This window comes from Sorex araneus, chromosome 7 (genome assembly GCF_027595985.1).
Source record: "Sorex araneus isolate mSorAra2 chromosome 7, mSorAra2.pri, whole genome shotgun sequence".
Classification (NCBI taxonomy): Eukaryota; Metazoa; Chordata; class Mammalia; order Eulipotyphla; family Soricidae; genus Sorex; species Sorex araneus.
Window position 1 is genome coordinate 29,988,887 of NC_073308.1, and position 26,483 is coordinate 30,015,369.

Genomic DNA, 26,483 nt, shown 5'->3' on the forward strand with positions numbered 1-26,483 from the left:
GTAGGGTTTAAATAAATGGTTGGTTTTCATAGGTGGCTAAGGAACTAAATGTGTAAAGGTAAATAATATATAAGAGAAAATATACTGCCATGAACTCAAAACATTTCATATATAATTTGCTTGGTGAAGAAAGAATTCACCTATTTTAAGCAATGTATGATTTAAAAATTAATTTCTATGCCTGTTGAAATCAATCTCTGAAGCAAGTTCTTTCTCTAATCAAGTTATCAAAACGTGAAGTATTGGGAAAGTACGTAGGAGCAGAGATCGTGCAAAGTTCTTTGAACTTTGATATTTACTAAGTGGCCTGAGCTTTCTGGGTTCCTGGAACTGCACTTAAAATCAGAGTCGAGCTTGCTCTTGCCTCTAGTGAAGCAACAAACCTCTGACCTCAAACCTCGTCAAAGCTCAAGGAGCACAACATATCTGCTCAGACTATTCGGCTCTTGGGAACAGCTGAAATGTGGATTCTGCTCAGTGTCTTCCTCATCGGGTGGGGATCCTGTGCTCAAGGGCAAGGTCAGTTCAACCATATATCTGGACACTTAGCTTCACTGTAACCTTGTGTCTTATCTAATTTCATGTCTATATTTTTTAAGATGCAAGCAGAGAGGAATATCTCTTCTTTGAGATTATCATTGCTCTCATGCCAGACAATTGTTAGAAAGTGATGGTGTCATAAACGATGGCCAAGTTTTGGACAGAAAACTTGGATTGAGAGTGAGACTGCAGCAGCAGATGGTCAGGCGGGGAAGGAAACTCAAAGGACTGGGGCACAGGTTCCTGTGTGCGAAAGTCAATCAGCTCTCAGGCTACAGCCAATCTAACTTCAAGGCAAGCCCTAGAACTTTTGCGTCCTTCCTTTTACCTCAGAAAAGAATCTCAGGAAGAGAGGAGCAACTAAGTAAAAGCAGGTTTCATTTAGATGCATTTAGAATGTGAGGGAAGGAGAAAAAAAAGTAGTGCACTCAGGCAAAAAATGTTGAGCTTCTCCAAAGACAACTTGCTTTTTTATCAATATTCTTCAGAACATTTCTTCAAGAATTGTTGGCTGAAGTGTGACAACTTTCTGAAATCTTCTTGGCAGACACCCAAAAATATGAATTTTACTTGAAGTTAGAATAAATCATATTTATTAAATTGTTGCCAACAGAGAGATATTTCAGCTTGCCATGGCCTGGAGTTTTCTATGGGTATGAGAGCTAAACAGCTATTGGTAAAAAGGAAGAGCTTTGAAGATTTTGGTGTTTTTCATTTGTGTCCATATAACGGTGTTTTCCCCCTGCTGCAGTTTTTCCTCTCTGTAAAGGATCAAGCCTCTTTGGGGTCTGCAATGTTGCAGGGGGTAGGTCTGATCGTCTTGAATTTCTGTGTCCACAAGGTGAGATTTTTGTAGTCTAGGGTCTTGTTTTTTTACTTTCTTGTAATTTATTTCATAGGGTTGGGAGGATGTGGAGGTCTGGGCTGGGTGCTTCCCTGAATGCCTGCATACTTACCCCAATATATAAATAAAATTCAATATGCATTTGCCAATATGAAACAGATGATCAAACCAGTTAAGCTACAATAGGACATATTTATCATCCAAAGTAGTCTTTTGTACTCAAAGAAAAGCATGATGAGAAAAGGACAGCCCACAGAAATCACCTGTATCACTTGCCCTCATGTGGTTCGATGCCCCTGATGATCAGGGTTACCATGAAGTACCAGAGAATGAACCTAGGCCGCTAGCATGCAGAGCCTTTGTTCCAGTTTCTTGAACTGTCCCTTGGGCCCCGAGTCATATACATTTTTAAGAAGTGAGTCACTGAGACCACCACCAATACAGAGAAGTGCAGTTATTCTTCACTTTGTCAAGGGATGAGAGTGGAAGATGGAGAATTCCCTAAAATCATGCCTAGTGATAATCCTAAAACTATAATTGATATATTGCATTCAATATTTCATTTCAGGTGATAGGAATTTATTTCTACATGTGCAATTATATTCTTTTTCTTAATATTTCACAGCTTATTGAGAAGTGGTACCATAATTTATTTGGATCTCCCAGGAAGAAAATGTAGTAATGAAGTTATTAAGTAAAAGACAAAATGTTAATTAAATAACTCAGCATGAGTTCCAGATAAGTTTACAAAGGATGAATTTGAAGAAAATATTATCAGTATGAGCTAATGTGTGTAACAATTATCAGGGAGTTATTTAATTTCTTATGATTGGTTTATGAAATGGTACAGAACCACAGTGTATCTAAATATCAACAGGATTTCTTCACAAGAGAGTTGTGAAATTCTTGTGGACAGCATAGGGAGACTGCCAGGTCAGTAGTTTATTAGAAAGTTCCCAACTCATTACATACATATGTCAGATACTTAAGAGATATTTTCGTAAGTTGTTTTTTGATAAGTTCTCAGGCCTACTCTATTATTTATTTTCTCCCGTAATTTAATGGAATGGAGGAATTAAAATAAAATAAAAATTCACAGTTCAGTGTATAAGAATAACTCAATAAATATAACAATATACCGATTTTGAAAATAAGAAATTAAAAACTCCCTGTTTTCCAACTGAATATTAAAAAATATTTCTCATTATCTTAGATACCTAAAAACTAAAAATTATTATGTGGGGCCAGTGAAGGTACAGGAGTTGCATGCATGCTGCCAACTTTGCCTAATTCCCAGCACTAAATATGGTTCCCAGGACACTACCAGGGATGTTCTCTGAACTCAGAGCCAGGAATAAGTCCTGAGATTGATAGGTGTGACCTATAATTTTCTCTGCTTCACCCTCTCAAAAAAGATCCCCCAATGAACAAAGCAAGTATGATGTTTCTAAAAAGAAATAAATTAATGGTTTCATTCATTGATTGGAATTATGGATAGAAATCTTTTTTCATTTTCTATCCTTTCTCTCCTTTCCTTTCCTTTCTTTTCTTTTCTCTTTTGAACCATACATGGTGATACTCTAGTGTTACTCCTAACTCAAGAATCAATCCTGATGGATTGTGGGAATCATATGGAATGTTGAGATCAATCCCGGGTTGGCCATATGCAAGGCAAGCACCTAATGTGATATATTCTCTTCCAGCCCGAGAAATACTACTCAGGGCAATATGTTCAACCAAACATTCTGTTTCTCTATATTTAATGTTGTTTCTGAAAATTAAAAGAAATAGCTAATAGATATTAGTTTCTACAGCAAATAAACCCTGCAATCTGTCTATGGTGCTTTGTATTAGAGTAAAAGACATACCTGATTTATAATGATGACAAAAAACATAAAAGGAAATTGTGAATGATAAAATCAATATTGTTATCACACAAGCAGAATGGGACTAGGCTTAAAGAGAATTCATTAAATATATGTGAGCAATTTTTTTCTTGGAGTCTAAAAAAAAGTTTAACTAGATAAACAATATGGCAGGATAGGAGTGACTTATGCAAATGATCCGAGTGCTGACATTCATCCTGATGACTATCATTGTGGGATTCAGAGACTCTAGCAGAAATATTTTCACACAGTTGTTGAAAACTGATTCCGGCATTGCAAAAAGAGGCTCAAAAGCCATTAATGGATCCTTCTAACCAGTTTTTGACCTTCTGGAAACCCCTCTTCCAAGATTCATGGAAACCCTTGCCTGCTGATTCTTTTCACTCAAGGAGCCACCGAATTACCTGTACACCTGACTCACACCCAATCCTCATGCCAAGATTTGTCCCATTTTTCACTGTAAAAGCCAAGCATTTATAGATGTCTAATATTTGCACCTGAAGAGCCAAATCTCAATCCTCTGGAAAGGAAGAAGTCAGCATCCAGCATTGAACTTCAGAAAGCAAAGAGGATGCCATCTATAGCTGGGTTGGTTCTGCAAGTGTGAGGGAAGACTTACTTTCATGCAACTTCTCCCAACAGGGAAAAAGACATGTCGAGTAGGAGGATTCATAAATGGAGGCTCATTAGAAGTCTTAGAAATCCTCGTATGGCTTATAGAATTTTTTTCTCTCTCAAGGATCGTGAGTAAACTCTGTATAAGAAAACACGAAATTGATTTTGAGGTACTTGATTTTCATAGGTACTATTATGAAAGTGATTGCTTTTTAATATGTCTTTCTTCTCTTTCATAATTTGTATATTATGCACCTGTTAGGAAAGAGGAAGTCATGAAATTTGCTTAAAAGTGGATGGTCATGGATAATATCATGCTAAGTAGAATGAGTCAGCAAGAGAGGGACAGATAGAGAATGATTGCACATATTTATGGAATGTAAAATAACATAACATGAGACTGATATCCAAGGACAGTAGACACTAGGACCAGGAAGGCTGGGGGAGAAGGCAAGCTGGAATAGAGAAGAAATCATTAAGTCAGTGAGGGTTGAAGGGATCATTCGGGATGGGAGATATGTGCTGAAAGTAGATAAAGGCCAAAAGGTGATAGCCTCTCAGTATCTACATTGTATATCATAAAGCCCCAAATTAGAGAGAGAGTATGGGGGAAATTGTCAGTCACAGAGGCAGGGAGATTTTGGAAATATCAGGAAGGGTATACAGTGGATATTTATGGTGAAGAATGTGCACTGTTTGAAGGATGGGTGTTTGATCATTGCATGACTGAAACTCAAACATGAAAGCTTTGGAATCATATCTCACAGTGATTCAATAAAAAAAAAAACTAAAATAGAACCTCATGGAATCATACAGTTTGTTTTTATGTTCATAGATCTTGAGTATTGTGCTCATTGAACTTAGTCAGGGGAGAAGGGAAGAGAGAATGATCTGTCTCATCTGCAGGACATGAACAAATATGGTAGGGATGTAACACATGCATTCTTCTAAGCTTTTTAAAAAAAATTCTGCATGTGAAAGAATTTATTCTTGAACATTATATAAATGAAATTCAGCCATGAATTACTTTTTGAACTCATGCCTTAATACTTTGCTTAAAATAAAAGAATTCCCACTGTGTAAGTCCTCCTGCTGACTTATTTCAATCAACACAGTTTCATCACAGAATTCTCTATCTAAGGGCTGGAGCAATAGCACAGCGAATATGGCATTTGCCTTGCACGTGGCCCACCCAGGTTCAATTCCCAGCATCCATACGTTCCCCTGAGCACTGCCAAGGTTAATTCCTGAGTGCAGAGCCAGGAGTAACCCCTGTGTATTTTGGGGTGTGACTCAAAAAGAAAAAAAATTAGAATGTTCTCTCTCATTTGTGCGCTATGAAGAAACCATGTAGGGAACTATCAAAGGGCCAAAGTCAAGACAGACAAGGAGCAGAAGTGGTCTTCAGTAGGAAGATTGTCAGTGTAGGAGGGGTGAGTAGGATAAACTAGAGAAGGGAGCACTAGGACAATAGATAGGAGAAAAGTGCCAGCCTCAGAGGCAGGCTGGGGTTGGATGGAAAACTGGGGATGCTGCCGAAGGATAGTGCATTGAAAATGCGGTAAAGCTTCATATGTTTGAAACAAAAATGGAATACAACAATTTTTTAAATTGAATATTATCAATAAAACTTAGCAATTTTAAACCAAAATAAAATGTTTTATTAATAGACTGAGACCATAGTATCATGTATCTCCATCCTCATTGCAGCAAACTGCAGGATGTCACCAGTTCATATAGGTGAGCAGTCTTCTGTTGTGCATACGGACTTCCGTTTCTTTATCCACTCCTCTGTTCTTAGGTATGGGGCTGTTCCTTGAACTTGGCTATTCTGGATCACCGTATATTAAATACAAAAGTGCAAATGTCTTTTCTCGCAATAGTGTTTTTGAAACCTTCAGATACATGCAAGAAGTGGAATTGCCGGTTGTGACTATTTTCCATAGAGGCTGAACCAAGGATCATTCTCATGAGCAGTGGATGAGGGTTCCTTTCCTATACATTCTTGTCAGCACTGGTTTATTCCCATCTTTTTGACACGTTCTAGTCTTACTGGTGGGAAGTCATATCTTGACTTGCATTTCCATTATAAAGATAATTTGGGTAAAGAAAAGTTTCTCATCTTCTTTTTCCAGAAACTGCTTTGGCTATTCTGGAAATTTATTGCTACATTTAACTTATAACTTCTATATAATTAAAAATACCTTACAAATGAGTGCAGTCCTTTTATGTCTGTTCCTCTACTTCATGAAAGCTCATTTCACTTAGCATGATACTCTCCATGTCTATCCATTTATAAGCAAATTTCATGACAGCTGCGTAGTATTCCATTGTGTAGATGTACCAATGTTTCTTTAACCAGTCATCTGTTCTAGGATACTTGGGTTGCTTCCAGATTTTAGCTATTGTGAACAGTGCTGCAATGAAAATTTAGGTATAGATGTCATTTCTACTGTATTTTTTTTTTGCATTCTCAGGATATATTCCCAGAAGGGTATTGTGGGGTCACATTGAAGTTCAATTTCTAGTTTTTGAAGTATAGAATAACAATTACATGAGACTGACGTTTAAGGACAGTAGATACAAGGGCCAGGAGGATATGAGGTCGTGTTCATTCGCAGCAATGGAAAACAACTTATCAAATGCTTCCTTTCCAGCAGGTCTGACTTTGGGGGTGGCAGAAACTCCAAACAATAATAGTGAGGTTTTTGTTGAAATATTGAATGTAATCAAAGTAAAGAGAAAATTAAGTGAAATTTGTCAGCTACACAGGTGGGGTGGGGGGCTGTGGAGGGAGGGGTGGAGGTTTACTGTGATTCTTGTTGGAATATGTGCACTGGTGAACGCATGGGTGTTTGAGCATTGTGTAACCGATACTTAAGCCTGATAGCTTTGTAACGTTTCACATGGAGATTCAAGAAAAATAAATAAATAGATAAATAAATAAATAAATAAATAAATAAATAAATAAATAAATAAAAACAAGGGTCAGGAGGATTGCCACATATCTGAAAGACTGCTTCAAGATCAGTGAGGAGAAGGCAGATGGAATAGAGAAGGGATCACTAAGATAATGATGGCTGGAGGGATCAGTCAGGATGGGAGATGAGTGCTGAAAGTAGATAATGAAGCAAACCTGATGACCTCTCAGTGTCTGTGTTGCAAGCCATAATGGCCAAAAGTAGAGAGTATGGGGAATACTGTCTATCACGGAGGTGGGAAAATGGTGATATACCAGAGATATTGGTGGTGGGGGATATGCACTGGTTGAGGGATGGGTGTTTGATCATTGATCATTGATAGTTTGGCCATTGGATAGTTCACTAATAGGTTACTTCATAGCTCACATATGAGTTTGGTAGTTTGATAGTTACATGAAAGTTTGTAACTATCTCACGATGATTCAATAAAATGTTTTTAAATATGCCCTACAATGGGCCGGAGAGATACTACAATGAGTAAGATGCTTATCTTACTTGTAGTTGCCCTGGGTTCAACAACTGACTTCCCATAGGATCCTTTGAACACTGCCTGGAGTTTATACCTGAGTGCAGAGCCGGGGAGTGTCCTCTGAGCATTGCTTGGTGTGACAATCAATCAATTGAAATAATTATAAAAAGTCACATGAATATTGATAGGTATAGCACTGAATATGTAATATGACCATTTTAACTATAATAACCCTTCAATCTATTAACAGTGAATGTGTTTCAAATTCTTTGCATTTCCTTCTATTTCAATGATTGATCTTTTTTTTTTAATGTTTTCCATCTCTTTGATTTAGTGGATTTCCAGGTATTAGTTTCTTTAGGGCACAGTGTGAATGACATTGCTTTATTTTTATTTTTCTTTTCCACTGTTAGCATATAAAATGGAATGGATTTCTGCCACTTTCCTGTATAGATATATTATTTCTAGGAGTTTTTCATAGTTTTTAGGGTTTTTTATAAGTATGATATTATGTTACCTACAAAAAGTGTGATTCATTTTCCTCTCTGGATTCCCTTTAATATCATTTCTTGTCCTGTTGCTGTGAAAAATCAGAAGTTAGGTGGAATCGTGGTGAGAGTGGAAATCCATTTCGTGTGCCTGATTTTTGAAGAAAATCTTTCAGTTTTATACCATTGAGTATTATGTTAGCTTAAATTTGTAAATGACTTCGAGTATATTGAAGAAAATTTTTCTCCCCATTTTGTTCTGGGTTTTTCTCATAAATGGGTATTTTACTCTAAAAGGAAGGAGCAATTAAAGTCATAGATGCAGAGAAACATTTGACAAAATCCACATTTCCTTGCTGGTATTGGTGTGATATACTGTATTGATTTGCAAGTACTTAACCAAACCTATATCCCTGATGTCAGTCTGACTTGACCATGGTTTATTATTCCTTTAATGCTTTGTGGGGTGGGGTTTTGTTCATCTTGATTTTGTTGAGGATCTTCCCACCTATGTTCGTCATGGATGTTGTTCTTTAGGTTTCTTTTATATACTACTTCTGTCTGTTTTTGATATCAGGATAACAATGGCCTCAGAGGCTGAGCTGGAGAGACAGTACAGAAGGTAAGGCATTCCGCATGTTGCCAAACCAGGTTCAATCTCAGGAATCCATATGGTTCACTGACTAATGCCAGGAGTAATTCCTGAGGGAAAATCCAGGAGTAAATTCTGAGCATGTAAGGGTATGGGATCCAGACACAAAACAAAACAAAAAGTGTCCAGATAATTGCAGTTTCATTAACCTTCTGAAAGACATTTAAGAATAAAAAAAAGTTCTTTAATAGTTTTGAAAAATTGTCTAGTAAAACCTTTTGAATGGGCCTTTTATTTTTAGTATGACTTTTTTTGTTGGTTGTTTTGATTTGCTTATTTTTTTGTTGGGTGGAAACTGGGCATAAGAAGTGAAGCTCAGGGGGCTGGAGAGATAGCACTGCGGCTGACCCGGGTTCAATTCCCAGAATCCTCTATGGTGCCATGAGCACCACCAGGGCTAATTCCTGAGTGCAGAGCCAGGAGTAACCCCTGTGCATCGCCAGGTGTGACCCAAAAAGCTAAAAAAGAAAATAGTGACACTCAGGGACTCAGGGGTCTCACAGGCAATTCATCGTCAGCTATGGTGGCAGTTTAGTGTAAAACTCTGAAGATCTGATGTTGCCCAGATCCTGTGAGTCTAGAGATACTTGGGACACTCCAGAGGAATGTGGGGAAAGCTCTTAAGGGAGACCGTTCAGTGCTGGTTGTTGAACTTGCATCTGGACCAAGCTAATTATGTGTCCTAATCACTGTATTATTTCCCAAACACTTGAGGGAGACTTTCAATTATTATTTTCATTTCCTTATTAATAACTAATGATCTATCCTGATTCCTCCTGACTTAGCCTTGAGAGATTAAAGAATTCCAAGAAAAAATATTTATATCTTTTAGGTTTTCCAATTTCATGGAAAATCTTTTTTATAGAATCTTGGATGATTCTGTGAAATTTTTTGTGGTATTTTTTAGAACTTCCTTTATTTCAGATATGGCCTTTTTGAATTGTCTATCTTTTGTTTCTCTCTAAATTGAATTAGAATGATGAGTTTCACAATCTTGTTTATTCTGCTTAAAAGTCAATGCTGGTTTTGTTGTTATTCTATAGAATTGTTTCTATTTCATTGAATTTTCCTAAGTTTTGATATATTTCCCCTTCTGCTTTGTGGGGTTTCCTTTATTGGTCTTTTTCTAGTAATTTCGGAGGTGCCCTGAGGTTATAATTTGGGCAATTTTTTTTTTTTTTTTTGCTTTTTGGGTCACACCTGGCGATGCACAGGGGTTACTCCTGGCTCCACACTCAGGAATTACCCCTGTCCATGCTCAGGGGACCATATGGGATGCTGGGATTTGAACCCGGGTCGGCCGCGTGCAAGGCAAACGCCCTACCCGCTGTGCTATCTCTCCAACCCCTGGGCTATTTCTTGATGGATGCTTGATTTTTATGAACAAGTTATATTGTCAACTATATATTGATTTAGAAAGCTTTCAGTAACTGTCTTTGTAATGGGATTCTTTCCAACTTTCTTATTTTACTTTCTTGCAGTGAATTTGGTTAATCAGTAGTCATAGTTTTATTCATTTATATAAATATAATGGTCAAATTTCTCTGTCATAACTACTTTTTCTAATCTTATGAATTTTATTTATGATGTTTTTCTTTAATCATTTCAAAATATTTTGATCTATATATTATTGAATAAATGTTGTGTACTAAAAAGAGAAGTAGTAACTGAGAAGAATGTGCTCAGAAGTAAAATGGCATTCTGCAAGTTTGGCTTTAGAAGATAGTTGAATGAATTTTCTGATATTCATCAAATTGATTGAAAATCATAAATTCATATGGCATTAAGCAAGATTTTAAGCCATTTAAAAGTAAAAAATAATAAAAAAAGAATTTCCAAGACAAATATTTTGCACTCTCAGTGTCAAAAGCTGTTATAGCTGTTGTGGAAGGGCCTAAGCTGAGATGATCGGGGTCTAAATTGAGCTGTGGCGATTGGGTTTCTGAAGAGAATCAGAATTGGGGAATATGATGCCAAGAACAGGTCAACCTATAACTCTGGGGCAAGTGGAAGAGCAGCCTGATGGTGTCTTTGGGCTTCCTAATAATCCAACATTATTTCTCTTCCTTTGGCTAGATCCCAGCCACTTGGAAACAGTTTACTGAGAAAATAAAGGGCCGAAAGTTAGGTATGTGGAAGTCACATTCACAAACCATCTCCAACTCAGTTGTGACAGCTAATTTATTGGCCTTATTTCAGAGACCCATAGAAATCTCGAAAGAGATCAAAAGCCACAGTTCATCTCGGACCCGCGCATGGCTGAACAGAGTTGGGTAAATCATAGGGGGGCAGATTGGCCTGGTGGCTTGCCCAAGCAGAGCCCCCAGCAACCACTTGCTTATATAATCCCAAATCATCGCCATACTCCTGGCCTGATTCCACTGTCTCAGGGCAGACCTCACCAAGATATAATCTGTTGAAAATACTGGTATACAGATTTTGTGACTGAAATCTCCAGTCTACCTCAAAGTTGGGATGGTCTATCTCCCCCCACTTTCTAATACTCATGGAAGCACTGGCAGTCACCACCACAAACCAACTCCAGCATCGCCACATAAGCTCTACCACTGACCTTGCCTCAGGGACTCATAAATAAATTTCAAAAGAGATCAAAGGCAGCAGTGAAGCTCGGACTCACAAATGTTTGAAGAGACCAGGGTAAATTGGAGGGAGTGTGGGTTCCCCTGTGACCACCCAAATAGAGTCCCGTGCCGCCACTTGTTTCTACAATCCAAAATCGCCTCCATACCCCAAGCCTGAATCCACCACCTCAGAACAGATCTCACCAAGACAAATCTGCTGAAAATTTTGGTATGCGAGTTTTGTGACTAAAATCTCCAGGCTTTCTTAGTGTTGAGATGGGCTACGCCCACCACCCACCTCTGTACTTCCAGAAGCCTCAGCTATCAAATCCACACTCCAAGCTTCCACCCAATTGAAAAGCTACTCCAGCCTTACCATTCTGATTAAAATACCAAATGCCTTCAACAAACATCATGACGTCTTCGCACCTGTCCTGAAAACTATAATGAATAAAACAAAAAGGAGAGAGAGAAGAAGAAGGAAAGTGACTCTCATAGAGGGAGGTTGAGGGCATGGGGTGGGGACTTGGGAGATGGTGGTGGGTAAAGGGAGGACATTGGTGTGAGAAAGGTACACTGGTGGAGGGATGGGTGTTAGATCTTTGGATGACTAAAAAAACCAATGATGAACAGATTTTTTATGGTCTATCTCAGATATCCAATAATTTTTTTTAAAAAATGTAGAGTTCATGTCCAATTCAATCAGCTGAATCAATAATTGTACTCAATCGCAATACTCCTACATTAATTAGAGAGAGAGAGAAAGATAGAGACAGTCAAGCTAGGCAGTATTTAAAAATAGACTTCGTACAAAACTCAATACATGAAGAGCTCTGGGATACAGTAGGATCCATATAACAGAAGGATTTCATGCTTCTTAGACAGGCAAATCTCTCATGATTCCTGAGAAGAAAATGGAGTGTTTTTATATTGCTTTGCTTCAACGTTGTTTGTTTAAGTTTCCCAACCAGGGGCCCCCAACCAGCAGCAGTTCAATGCAAAGACTAGAGTGTTCACTGGTTCTCTGGCCCTGCAGTGCATTGGATACCTGCCCACCTCAACAGGGTTCAGAGCCCTTCAGCTCTGCACACAGGATGCTCTGAGTACCACGTGGCATGGAGCTGGGACCAGCCATAGATAAAACATGTACCTTAGCACCGGTACTGTTCCTCCAGGCCTCAATAAACTTTTCATAATATATGCTGATAAAATCTCTTGAGAAACTCAATCTATTTTCTCTGACAAAAGAACTGGCATATTAAAATCTTTTCTTAATAAATTTGTTTTATATGACTATGTACTATATGACTTGTTATGAAAATGATTATTGAATGAATACTTGTCTTTTCTTCATGCTTTCTCCTTTTTAGAAACATGTTCACATACTGACATAGAAATTCAGAATGGTCTTTTATCAGAAGCTACTACTCAATATCCCTAAATTTTTCAGTCATTTAGCCTGGATGATTTGTTTCTTATTTTTTATTTTAATTCTATGTACATGAACCAAAGAAAAAAAGAAAAGAAAATATTGCTCTCAAGTCAAGGTCATTTTACACTAAGTGATATTTGATTCAATATTGTAACACACTCATTATGGGAGACAAATATCTCTAATATTAATTTTATTAGTCCTGACTCTACTGTTGTAAATTTTAACCCACCTGGGTATTAACAAATTTTTATATTTGATATTAATTAGTAAATCTTTATAAGCCTTATCAGCATCACTGTAGTATAACTTTCTTGAAAATGGAATTTTCTTGTCATTTTACTTTTTTCACACTTATTCTAAACAATAGAACTATGTATTCATTCAAATTAATAGGCATAAAAACCACAAGTAAAATATTTAAGAAAACAAAATTGTATGTGCATTTTAAAATTGAATATATTAAAAAAAGAGATTTATGGAATATTTTAAAATTTAATTTCCTCATTAAAATTAATCCTTTTATTTAATAAATAATTTTTCACTGCTATATATATTAGAGCTTCTAATATTGTTGGTATAGTACTACACAAAATGAATTTTAGTTAGTGAATAAATGCACAAATCTTATCTAGAGAGATAGTGGAATGTGTAGTGTGCTTTTCTTACAATTGGGCAACCTGGGTTCAATCTCCAGCATCGGAATATGGTCCCCTTAGTACCACCAGGAGTGATTCCTAAGCTCAGTGTGATCCCTGACCTTCACTGGCTGTGGGCAAAACCACAACAAACAAATGCAATTTCAAATGCACAAATCTGTTATGACACAATTTATTATCAGTATGCTATAAATCTATAAGCCTCAATGAAAATAATGTGGTTTAATTTTTTAAGAAGGCAAATATAGAAACTTTTGTTTCCTCTTGAGTAATATAATCAGTGGTCTGTCATTGATGTTTCTGGATAATTTTTTGATACCTTTGAAAGCATAACTAAAGAATACAACTTTAGCCCCTTTAAGATGGGAGTTCCACAATTAGATTACTTCCTAATGTAATAATAGAAATATCTAATTGTCATATGCATTAGAATCTTGTGATAGACCTCTCCTTTTGAGCATTATGGTTTTAATACAGAGGCTGATGGTCATCATTTTTCTTCCTTTACCTATTTTCAGCACACAGTGCTTATCCAGAGTGATCAGATTCAACCACCTTTTATTCTAAGAAGCAAAAGAATTCAAGGATTTAGAAAATAGAGATGTGGGTATTTTAACTCCATTTAGTAATGAAGCTTTGCAAAGAAGCATTCCTTTATTTAGGAATAAATAAAGGGTAGAGAGTTATGTACACCAGGTGAAGGAGCAAAGACGTGGACCTAGATTTAATATATCCAAGCATCTAGACTGGAACAAGAGTGCCGTAGGTAGGGCATTTGCATTGCACGCTGTCTACCTAGGTTGCATCCCTTCCTCCCCCACCCCCCACCCCCTATGTTTACTTGAGCCCTTCCTGGAGTGATCCCTGATCCCAGCGCTAGGAGTAAGTGCTGTGCTTCTCTGATTGTGACCTGAAAACAACAACAAGAACAAAAAAACACAAAAAACTCAAGCATTATAAAGCCTGAGTCTGGATTCACATTGAAGCTACAGACAATAGGGAAAGAATTGTATCATAAGAAGCTAAATCATATGCTCACTCAATGGTGAGTACTTTTAAAAAGAAATTATGATAGGGGAAATTAGGGGCAATTTGATATCTTATGAGTAGCCTATATCCAGGGTCTCTTTACTTTTTTGGCTCATGCCTTTGGGTGTTTGGGCCACACCTGGCTGGCTGTGCTCAGGGCTTACTCCTGGCTCTGCAGCATTCAGGGATCACTTTTTCAGGTGCTCCGGGAACCAGATGCCCTGAGGACTGCACCTGAGTCAGACACATTAAGGCGAGAGCTTTACCTTCTGTACTAGCTCTCTGACACCTCTAATAAAGCTTTTTTGGTTGCTGTTGAGGCCATGTTTTCCCTACAATGACCCAGAGATGTTGAAACAAGAAAGCCAGAGCAGCATCAGGTCCTTGAGTCCTTATACTGAATCAACCCCTGGTGGACAGCAGATGCATCTTTGTACTCTTGAGACCCACTTTCGAGAGCACCCCTCCCAATATGAACAAAAATACAAACAAGAGAGGAAGAACACAAGAGTATATTATGTAGACTTCGCCGCGCCTGCCGCTCCAGCATGACCGAGGAGGACAAGGGAGCTGCTTTGGACACCAGCAATCCACTGAACAACCTGCAGTATGTGAATTGAGCGTTTCCGCCAGGCCGCCCTTGAGGGGGCCCGGTATTTCTCTAGGTTTTCCCATCTTATGAGCACCATAAAAGGGTAAAAGATTGTAGCGATAGAATTTCAGGCAGAATTTTCCCTGGACTTTATACAGAAACCCAAAACTGCGCGGCCGCTGCCGTAGCTGCGCGACCTAATGTCATCTGTCACGGCGTGGCGTTAAACATAGTATGATGTCCATTAAGTTGACACAGACCTGGTGGCATGGGAATGGGATACAAGGGAATAAAGTATTATGTACATGGAACAGCGGGACGCTGGTGGAATCTCGAGTCGGGGCCGATACCAGCACACTACTTTTGGTTCCAGAAACTGCAGACTTTCTACCATACTATCAACTAAACCAGAGCCCCACGCCGGCTGATGACGGGAAATAACCATCTTTTCGGTTTTTTTTTCCTTTGTCAGGCAGCGTGGTGAATACTAAACATGCGTGAACTCGGTGGCGCGGGATGAGGGGGGAAAAAATAGAAAAGTTATGTAACAAACAACGGGACTTAATATCTTTACATTCTCAGCAATGGAGAACTATCAAATGATTCCTTGACAATAGGACTGTCTTTTTCCTTTAGGCGGGAAACCCCAGCAACAATAGCGAGTTATGTGTTGAAACATAGAATGTAACCAAGATAAAGCGTAAATGAAGTGAAACTTATCAATTACAAGGGCGGAGACAGGGGGGCAGGAGGGGGCGGGAGATATACTGGGGTGGTTGGTGAAGGAATAGGGGCACTTGTGAAGGGAACGGTGTTTGAGTATTGTATAATTGACATAATCCTGAGAACTATGTAACCCTCCACATGGTGATTCAATAAAATTTAAAAAAAAATTTTTAAAAAAGAGTATATTATGTATACATTCAGGACCCCTAATCAACACCGTCATCAGCTCTGAGCACAAAGCTTTTCATGTTTAAATGAGACGGTTTTTAAGTTTAATTTCTCCTTTACTAATGATTTTATTTCTCATCTAGAGTACATTGAAACGCCTTTATGCCTTCAAGTTTTACAATTATTTTAAATAGGCATAGTGTTCTTGTTTCTTTGCAGTTTAAAGATTATAGATTTTTTAATATGACAGGTTACATTTATGGTTTAATAATACAAGTGTATACATTAATATATATGTTGATAAATTTATATTCAGTCAAGCAAGTTGATTTCCCAAATATTGATGGGGTCTAATGCTGCTCAGTAATTTACCATCGCTCAGATGCCAAAATGAAACTACAGGATACTTAAAATAATGATTATTTATTATTTCCAGGAAGAGGACTTATTTCACATTGTAGACCTCATATACACGTGACTTATGAAGTTTACTTTGCCAATGATAGGGTTCATATTTTCATTCAGCTGTTTTATCATTGTATAGAAAATGAATGCACTTTCCCGAATTTAGACGAAAACATATTGGCTACACCCTCAAAAGAAAAATATAGAATTGGAGATGTGTTGAAATTCTCTTGTAGAAATAAATTTGAGAGAGTTGGACCAGATTCAATTCAGTGCTATCACTTTGGATGGTCTCCTAATCCTCCAACGTGTAGAGGTAAATATTTATCTTACAATTGCTGAATGAAGAATTCAGATTTTATTGTATCAGCATGATTTCTTCTCAGTTTTATGCTAGCTTCTATTTTTGCTGTGATGTAACACAATTAGACAGATTCATTTTCGTCAAGGATATATATTTGGTAGCAAATATCTCATATTTCTTTACTAAAGAAAGTAATTTATCATTGTTTCATGAAATATGTAGTATGAGTATAGTTAGACACTATGTGATTACCAATATTTTGCTCTTGCCAAACATTGCACCAACAACATTGAATCTAATTCACATCATTGGTTTCATTTCAAATTTCATTGCGCACTTGAGAATTTCTAAATAATATTCTAGAAGGTCCTATTCGATTCATTCACATGTATGGCTTAAACAATATACAAATAGAGTAATAAAATGGAGGAGTCAGTTAAGGCATTTTAAATGTTTTAATGTTTTTATTGAATATGAGCATTGGATTTTATAATTTATTTTGAAATATATATTAGTGGAATTTAAATCAAGTTTATAATATTTAGATTCATGAATGCTTTTTCTGGACTTAAACATAGTTCTAATATTTAAGTTCAGCATAAGAGATCTGAGAAACATTAATCTCATCTAATGATATATTTTTGGCACAGCTTAAGAATGCTACAATAAATTATTAAATAAATATATCAAGGAAAAATTACCATGACTCCATATCGGTGTTGGAAATTATATAAATAAATCATTTGTCACACGTTTCTGCTACAGATCATGTTAAACGTTGTGGTTCCCCGCCTTCACTTTTGAATGGAAGATTCACAGAAGGGAAGAGAAAAGCCTATGAACACAGTACCGTGGTGGAATATGTTTGTGATTCTCGGTTTCTGATGAAAGGTTCTAGGAAGATTCAGTGTGTTGATGGAAATTGGACACCTCTGCCTATATGCATTGGTACTGTCTAAGCTCTAATGAAACGAAGACTTTTGTGTTTTTATAAGTAAAAATATAACTTGCATCCTAAGGAGAAATAATAATATTACAACAATTTTTGCAGCGGAGCAGAGTACATGCAGAGATAAGCCTGAACTTGAGAATGGCTTTGCTGATTCCTCTGCTCCTCTATATTATCATGGAGAGTCAATCGAGTTCAAATGCACAGATGGATTCACAATGATTGGAGAGAAATCAGTTACATGTTTCCGTGGAAGATGGACCCAACTTCCTAAGTGCATCGGTATGAGCATTTCTCTCAAATTTCATTATGAAAATGTATCATTTTCATATGAAAACCCATTTTTCAATTTAAATATTTATTCTTGAATATGTGGATAGTTTTGTTTGTATTTTGGGGTAGAGTGCTTGCCTGGCTTTCACCAGAGAATTCTGGGAGTTCACTTGTTTTGTTCTATATTACAATTTTTCAATTTGTGCAACTCAGAGATTTTTCAGAAGTTCAGATTTAATCAGTCCAGGCTTATGTCAGTGACTTGTCATTACTTTTTGGAATTAAGACCATCCTCCTTCTTCTGATATGCTGCTTATTTTAGATTTATCTATGTATTTCAAAGTTAGAAAAATGGCCCAATAAGATAATCTGCCAAATCCTCTTTATAAGAACAGAAAGGAAATACAAACATGACCAATTTTACAAGCATAAAGCTTGAAGTTTTGTCAGGAAGTAGGCATGGTCATTTAAAAATTTTTTTCTAACGCTGGAGCAATAGCACAGTCAGTAGGGCGTTTGCCTTGCATGCAGCCGACCTCTGTTCGATTCTTCGTCCCCTTTCAGAGAGCCCAGCAAACTACCCAGGGTATCTGGCCCACACGGCCCAAAACAGTAACAACAAATCTCACAATAGATACACTACTGGTGCCCACTCTAGCAAATCAATGAGCAAAGGGATGACAGTGATACAGTGACAGCAATGTACAATCTTAAATTACAACAGTCACACTGTCACTGTCACTGTCATCCCTTTGCTCATTGATTTGCTCAAGCGGCACCAGTAACCTCTCCATTGTGAGACTTGTTGTTACTGGTTTTGGTATATCGAATACACCACAGATTGCTTGCCAGGCTCTGCCATGCGGGCTAGATACTCTCGGTACCTTGCCGGGCTCTCCGAGAGGGGTGGAGGAATAGAACCCGGGTTGGCTGCATACAAGGCAAGTGCCCTACCCTCTATGCTATTGCTCCAGCCCAATTACAACAGTAATTGCACAAAATCTTTCAATAGAGGAAAAGTAGAAATCGAGGATACCATCTCATTAATCTCTCTATCCCTGATATAAAATTATTTACAAGTGTTGAGCTATGTCTTACACATGAATTAAACTACAAGTTCTAATAAAAAGGAGAATATGATGGCTTCTTATATGGTATCTTTTCTTTTGGCTCCTGAACCGAGAAAACATTTACTTCTACTACTCATCCTAGGAGTCTTGCCTCTCTCAAAATAATAGTGAGCAATTTTCTTTCAGATACAACACTACAGAAGTTAATATTCAGGAGGGTGGGTGGGTAGAAGACCTTCTCAGCTACTGCTATAACTTAGTCATAGGATACAGGCCAGTTGTGCCAGAAAACCAATCTGGTTATGCCTTCTGCTCTGTAAGTGAATCTGGTTTTTGGATGTCCCAATCTTGGGTGATCAACTAGAAGCTTGAGGACCTCTTTCACTTCCCTTAAGTACCTTGTCCCCAAGACTTTAAGTGTCCTCTATTTACAGAAAGACTTGGATCTCCAATCTTGTTTACTTGCCAGTTTTCCATTCCATTAATTATTCCAAGAAATGTGTATAACTTTGACCATTAGACTAAGGATTCATAATATATTGTTCTCTGATGTATTATCAGCACATATTACCACCGATGACCTGTAGGAGACATTCAATAGAAGTTTGTTCACTTAGTCATTTAACTTTGATGGTTATTAATCCTGAAAATCTACCAAAATAGAGTTTAATATAATCCTACTTAGTTGTCATTGGTTTTACTTTCATGTTTTTTTTTTTTTAATTCTTTTATCGATTCACCATGTGGAAAGTTACAAAGCTTTCAGGTTAAAATCTCAGTTATACAATGCTCAAACAACCATCCCTTCACAAGTGCACATATTCCACCACCAAGAATCACGATATACCTCCCCCCTTCCCCCCACCTCCCCAGCCCCCCACCCCACATGTGTAACTGGTAAATTTCACTTTACTTTCACTTTACTTTGATTACATTCAATATTTAAACAAAAAATTCACTATTATTGATTTGGAGTTTCTCCCCCCTAAAGTCGATCTGCTGAAAAGAAAGCATTTGGTAATTTGTTTTCCATTGCTGAGAATGAAGAGATATGAGGTCAGGAGGCTGCACCAGCAGCAGCATAGTTTTGGATTTCTGTATTTTAATATTTTAGTAACTAAGTCCAGAGAAATATCTGCCAGGAATCGCAACATTGTAAGCTTGTACCTCTCAGCTACTTTATATTCCACATATGAGTGCGATCTTTCCATGTCTGTCTCTTTCTTTCTGACTCATTTCAATGAGCATGATACTTTCCATGTTGATCCACTTATATGCAAATTTCATGACTTCACGTTTTCTGACAGCTACGTAGTATTCCATTGTGTAAATATACCAGAGTTTCTTTAGCCAATCATCTGTTTTCAGGCACTCTGTTTTTTTCCATATTGTGGCTATTGTAAATAGTGCGCCAATGAACATGGAAATGCAGATGTCATCTGTACTATACCTTTTTGCCTTTCCGGGATATATTCCCAGGAATGGTATTGCTGGGTCAAATGGGAGCTCAATTACTAACTTTTTGAGAATCGTCCATATTGTTTTCCAAAAGGGCTGAAACAGTCGGCATTCCCACCAGCAGTGAAGGAGAGTCCCTTTCTCCCCACATCCATGCCAACACCGGTTGCTTTTGTTCTTTGGGATGTGGGCCAGTCTCTGTGGTGTGAGATGATATCTCATTGTTGTTTTGATCTGCATCTCACAAATAATTAGTGATGCTGAATATTTTCTCATGTGCCTCTCAGCCATTCAGATTTCTTCTTTGGGAAAGTTTGTGTTCATTTCATCACCCCATTTTTTGATCAGGTTGGCAGTTTTCTTCTTGTGGAGTTCAACCAGGGCATTGTATATCCTGGTTATCAACCCTTTATTGGATGGGTACTGCATAAATATCCTTTCCCATTCTGTAGATTGTCTTTGTATTTTGGTCACTGTTTCTTTTGAGTTGCAGAAGCTTCTTACTTTGAGATAGTCTCATTTATTTATCTTTGTTTTCACTTGCTTGGCCAGTGGCGTGTCAGCTTTGAAGATACCTTTGGCTTCAATGTCGTGGAGGGTTTTGCCGACCTTATCTTCAATGTACCTTAGGGATTCTGGTCTGATGTTGAGGTCTTTATCATTTTGATCTGATTTTTGTACATGGTGATAGTTGGAGGTCTAAGCCCATTTTTTTCCATGTAGCCGTCCAGTTTTGCCAGCACAATTTGTTAAACATGCTTTCCTTGCTCCACTTCACATTTCTTGCTCCCTTATCAAAGATTAGATGATCATATATTTGGAGGTGTATGTCAGAGTATTCAACCCTATTCCATTGGTCAGCAGCTCTGCCTTTGTTCCAATACCATGCTGTTTTAATGACAACCGCTTTGTAGTAGAGTTGGAAGTTGGGGAGGTTGATTCCTCCCATTTTCTTTTTCCCAAGGATTGCTTTAGCTATTCGTGGGGGCTTATTGTTCCATATGAATTTCAGGAGCGCTTGCTCCATTTCTTTGAAGAATGTCAAGGATATTTCTATAGGGATCGCATTGAATTTTTACAATGTTTTGGGGAGAATTGCCATTTTGACAATATTAATTCTTCCAATCCATGAGCAGGGGATGTCTTTCCATTTCCTCGTGTCCTCTTTTATTTCCTGAAGAAGTGTTTTATAGTTTTCATTATACAAGTCCTTTACCTCCTTTGTTAAGCTGATTCCGAGGTACTTGATTTTTTGAGGCGCAATTGTGAATGGGATTACTTTTCTCAGGTCACTTTCTTCTCTCTCATTATTTGCATATAGGAAAGCCATGGACTTTTGAGTATTGATTCTATATCCTGCAACTTTACTATATGAGTCTATTGTTTCTAGGAGTTTCTTGGTAGAGGTTTTAGGGTTCTCTAGGTATAGTATCATATCATCTGCGAATAGTGAGAGCTTGATTTCTTCCTTTCCTACCTGAATGCCCTTAATATCTTTTTCTTGCCTAATCGCTGTTGCAAGTACTTCCAGTACTATATTGAACAGAAGTGGAGAGAGTGGGCATCCTTGTCTTGTCCCTGTTCTCAGTGGGAAGGCTATTAGTTTTTCCCCATTGAGAACACAATGCTTGCCATTTGCTTGTGATAAATGGCTTTGACTATATTGAGGAAGGTCCCTTCTATATCCATTTTGGTGAGTGTTTTCATCATAAACGGATGCTGGATCTTGTCAAATGCTTTCTCTGCATCTATTGATATGATTATATGATTTTTATCTTTTCTTTTGTTGATATGCTGGATTATGTTCATTGATTTCCGGATGTTAAACCATCCATGCATCCCCGGGATGAATTCCACTTGGTCGTGATGTATGATCTTTTTGGTGAGTTGTTGAATTCTATTTTCTAATATTTTGTTGAGGATCTTCGCATCTGTGTTCATCAGGGATATTGGCCTGTAGTTTTCTTTTTTTGTGGTGTCTTTATTTGCTTTTGGTATTAGGGAGATATGAGCCTCATAGAAACTGTTTGGGAGGGTTTCTGTTTCTTCAGTTTCCTGGAAAAGCTTGAGAAGACCTGGGAATAGGTCCTCTATAAATGTTTGGAAGAACTCGCTAGTGAATCCATCTGGACCTGGGCTTTTGTTTTTGGGAGACTTTTGATTACCATTTCAATTTCCTTGATGTTAATTGGACTATTCAGGTACTCCAGGTCTTCTTGGTTCAGCCTTGGGAGATTATAGGAGTCAAGGAATTTATCCATTTCTTCTAGGTTCTCTTGTTTCGTGGCATAGAGATTTTCAAAGTAGTCTCTTATTATCTTTTGAATTTCATTGGTTTCTGTTGTGATGTCCCCCTTTTCATTTCTGATTCAGCTTACAAGGGTTCTCTATCTCTCTTTCTTTGTGAGTCTTGCTAGTGGTTTATAAATCTTGTTTATTTTCTCGAAGAACCAGCTCTTGGTTTCAATGATCTTTCGGATTGTCTTTTGGGTTTCCATATCGTTAATTTCTGCTCTAAGTTTTATTATCTCTTTCCTTCTGCTTGGTTTGGGCTCCTTTTGTTGGACATTTTATAAGGTCTTGAGCTGTGAAGTCAAGTTATTTATGTGGGCCCTTTCTTCCTTCCTGAGATATGCTTGCAGAGCTATAAATTTTCCCCTTAAAATGGCTTTAGCTGCGTCCCACAGGTTCTGGTAGCTCGTGTCTTCATTCTCATTTGTTTCCAGGTACCTCTTGATTTCTTCCTTGATTTCCTTCCTGACCCACTCATTGTTCAATATTGAGCTATTTAATTTCCAGTTGTTTTATTTGGTTTTCTGCATCTGCTTATGATTAACTTTTATCTTCAGTGCATCATGGTCTGAAAAGATAGCTGGTACAATGTCTATCTTGTTGATTCTGTTGTGGTATGTTGTGTGGCCCAGCACATGGTCTATTCTGGAAAATGTTCCATGTGCACTGGAAAAGAATGTGTATTCCTTTTTTTTGGGATATAAAGCCCTGTATAGATCTATTAGCCCTCTCTCTTCTATTTCTTCCTTCAAAGCCAGTATTTTCTTGGTTAGTTTTAATTTGCTTGATCTGTCCAGAGTATACAGTGCAGTGTTGAAGTCTCCAACTACTATTGTGTTGCTCGAGATGTTCTTCTTAAGATCTCTTAGCAGCTGTTGTAGGTATTTAGCTGGTCCCTCATTGGTTGCGTAGACATTTAGGAGTGTGATATCTTCCTGATGTACACATCCCGTGATTAATAAAAAGTGGCCTTCACTATCCCTTCTAATCTTTTTCAACCTGAAGTCTATGTTGTCCGATACTAGTAACGCCACCCCAGCTTTCTTGAGGGAGTTGTTTGCTTGCAGGATTGATTTCCATCCTTTGACTTTGAGTCTGTGTTTGTTCTGGCTATTCAGATGTGTTTCTTGCAGGCAGCAGAATGTTGGGTTCAGTCTCTGAATCCATTTTGCCAGTCTGTGTCTCTTATTTGGTGAATTCAGACCATTGACATTAAGTGAGATTATTGTTATGGGATTTTGTGCCATCTTTGTGCAAGGGTTTGTTGTGCTTGTAGGGGTTGTTCTTGTCTTACAATAGCCCCTTTAATGCTTCTTATAGGTTTGGTTTTGAGTCTATGAAGTTCGTGAGCTGTTGTTAATCCCCAAAGTAGTGTATGATTCCTTCTAGTTTGAATGAGAGTTTGGCCAGATAAAGTATTCTTGGTGAAGTGTTGATTTCATTGAGTTTTTTCACTATATCCCACCATTGCCTTCGAGCTTGGAGGGTTTCCTCTGATAGATCTGCTGTGAGTCTAAGGGGTGCGCCTTTGTTTGCAATTTCCTTCTTGGACCTTGCTGCTTGCAGTATTGTGTCTCTCTGAAGGATGTCCATCACTGTAACTATGATATGTCTTGGGGTTTTTCTGTTAGGATCTCTTTTAGCTGGCACCCTTCGGGCGCCTTGAATCTGGATGCCCGCATTGTCCAGCTCTGGGAAGTTTTCCGCAATGATTTGTTTGACTGTGGTTTTTTTCGTTTGGGTTGCTTCCCTGTCCTTCTTGTAGTCCAGTGATTCTAATGTTGTTCCTCTTGAAATCATCTCCTAGGACTCTGATTCTGGCTAGAGCTATTTTGAGGTCTCTTGCCATGGTTTGTTGTTGCCTGTAGGCCTCTTGCAGCTCATCTTCAAGCATACTGTTTCTGTCTTCGGCTGCAGCCATCCTATTTTTGTGGGCAGCCAGAGAGTTTTTGATTTCATGTACCGAATCCTTCATTTTTTTTTGAAGGTTTTTTATTTCTGCTCTCATTTCTTCCCGTATTTTGTCGGCTGTCTGTTGTATTGTTTCTTCCAGGTCTTCCTTAAATTTGTCTATCTTTGCATTGAGTTCATTGAACATGTTGAGGATTTCAACTCTGAATTCTTTCTCAGAGAGGTCAAGTTTGTAGGAAACGCCCCTTGAGGTTTCCGGACTCCTTTGATCATCCTCTGCTTGCAGTGGTGTTTCTCGCTGTTTCTTCATGTTGTTGTTGTAGTATGAAAGAGGGCCCTTGAAGATGAGTGTCCTTGTTTCCTTTTGTTGTGAAAAAGGATTGTGGATAGGCTCAGTTAATAGTGGTTGGCTTTTTACTTGCCGTTTGTAGAATCTGGTCTCCTACTCAGATGTTTCCTTCAATTCTTATGTGAAGTCTTGTGTTTTATTGTCCTACTGCTTATGAATAGGTAGGATGTTAGTCTTGGATAGGATGTTGAGGGAACTATCTGCTGCTGCGTGAGCTTTGGCCACCAGTAATGAGGCCACGCCCACTTTTCTTAGGCCATGTCCCCTGACGATTAGGCCACACCCCTTTCCCACAACCCGGCAGAGGTCAAAGGGCTGGGGTTGGCGTGCTGGCCACTCGTGCAGGCAGTCCGCAGGGGAGGGAAGCGCGGGGTGCTCAGGGCCACGGAGCAGGCTGGGTCCGATAGGGCAGGTCGAGGGAGCATCACAGACCTTTGCCGGAAGACAGAATGGCGGTGGCGCTTGGGGTCGGCGTGCCGGCCACTCGGCGGGCAGTCCACAGGGGAGGGAAGCGCAGGGTGCTCAGGGCCGCGAAGCCTACTTTCATGTTTTGATCGCAGGATTTCTTTCATTATGCACTCTAGTCCAGTTATTTACTCCTCTCACTATGTCTGCTTTCTTTTAATAAACAAAGTAATCCTTTCAGACAATAAACACCACCAGACATAGGAACAGCACCACTTCTTTTGAATAAATGTAGTCAACATTAACCATATATTATATTACATATATAACATTAACATAATTATATTCCTTTGGTTAATATTCTTGAAAAATAACCTGCGGATCATTAGTCTAAATCAGTCCTTAATATAGGAATGTATTCTCAGACTGCTTGTGTAGTTCAAATTAGTCTCATTTCCAATGTTGAAATACAAAATTATTATTTTTCTTCAACTGGTAATCTGTTGCAAACATTTCATTTATCTTCATTGAACCTTTTTAATTACCAGTCAAGCAAATATCTAAGATCTGTATTGCTGTTTTACCACATTGAGAAAGAATTCTCACTTGCATTAAAGCTTTGAAGATTCTGACTACCTTTTGCCAAAAAGAGTCATTTTTTTTTTTTTGCTTTTTGGGTCACACCCAGCAATGCTCAGAGGTCACTCCTGGCTCTGCATTCAGGAATTACCAATGGTCGTGCTCACGGGACCATATAGGATGCAGGGAATCAAACCCGGGTCGGCTGTGTGCAAGGCAAATGCCCTACCTGCTGTTTTATCACTCCAGATCCTAAAAGACCCATTTTTAACTCATCTTGAACCTAGAAAAAATGTATTATGATGTTGTGATATTATTAGAGAATGAAATTATTTGATTATAAAATAGCTTCTCAATGACTATAAACTATATAAGTCAAGCAGGTTTTGACATTAAACTCTCTCCTCCACTTTTATTAATTTTTTCCCAAAATTTATTTATTCATTTATTTTTAATAAGGGAATCACCGTGAGGTACATTTATATGCTTACAGACTTTTGTGCTTGTGTTTCAGTCATGCAATGATTGAGTACCCATCCCTCCATCAGTGCCCATTTTTCACCACCATGTTCCCAGCATCCCTCCCGCCACCCCTACCCCCTCCCCTACAACTCACCTACCTCTGTGGCAGGGCATTCCCTTTTGCTCCTTCTCTCCTTTTGGGTGTTGTGGTTTGCAATAGACATATTGAGTGGCCATCATGTTCCATCTATAGTCTATACAGGTATGTTTCTTTGAATTTTGGTTACCATACACAAGATCTCCTTAAATATTTACATTCTACACACTACCTCTAGCATATACTTTTCTTCTTGTGTCACTTTA

The 26,483-nt window shown here is 38.1% G+C and overlaps 1 protein-coding gene across 1 annotated transcript in view; it reads left to right on the forward strand.

Annotated features, from left to right (window-relative positions):
- Positions 1-407: 407 nt before the first annotated feature.
- Positions 408-26,483, forward strand: part of LOC129406436 (complement factor H-like) — a 37,013-nt gene continuing 10,937 nt past the window's right edge. Inside the window, exons 1-4 of the mRNA XM_055144200.1 lie at positions 408-519; positions 16,208-16,384; positions 17,138-17,320; positions 17,424-17,603. Of these exons, the coding sequence (XP_055000175.1) occupies positions 462-519; positions 16,208-16,384; positions 17,138-17,320; positions 17,424-17,603 (598 nt within the window). The 5' untranslated portion in view covers positions 408-461. The remainder of the gene's footprint in view (positions 520-16,207; positions 16,385-17,137; positions 17,321-17,423; positions 17,604-26,483) is intronic.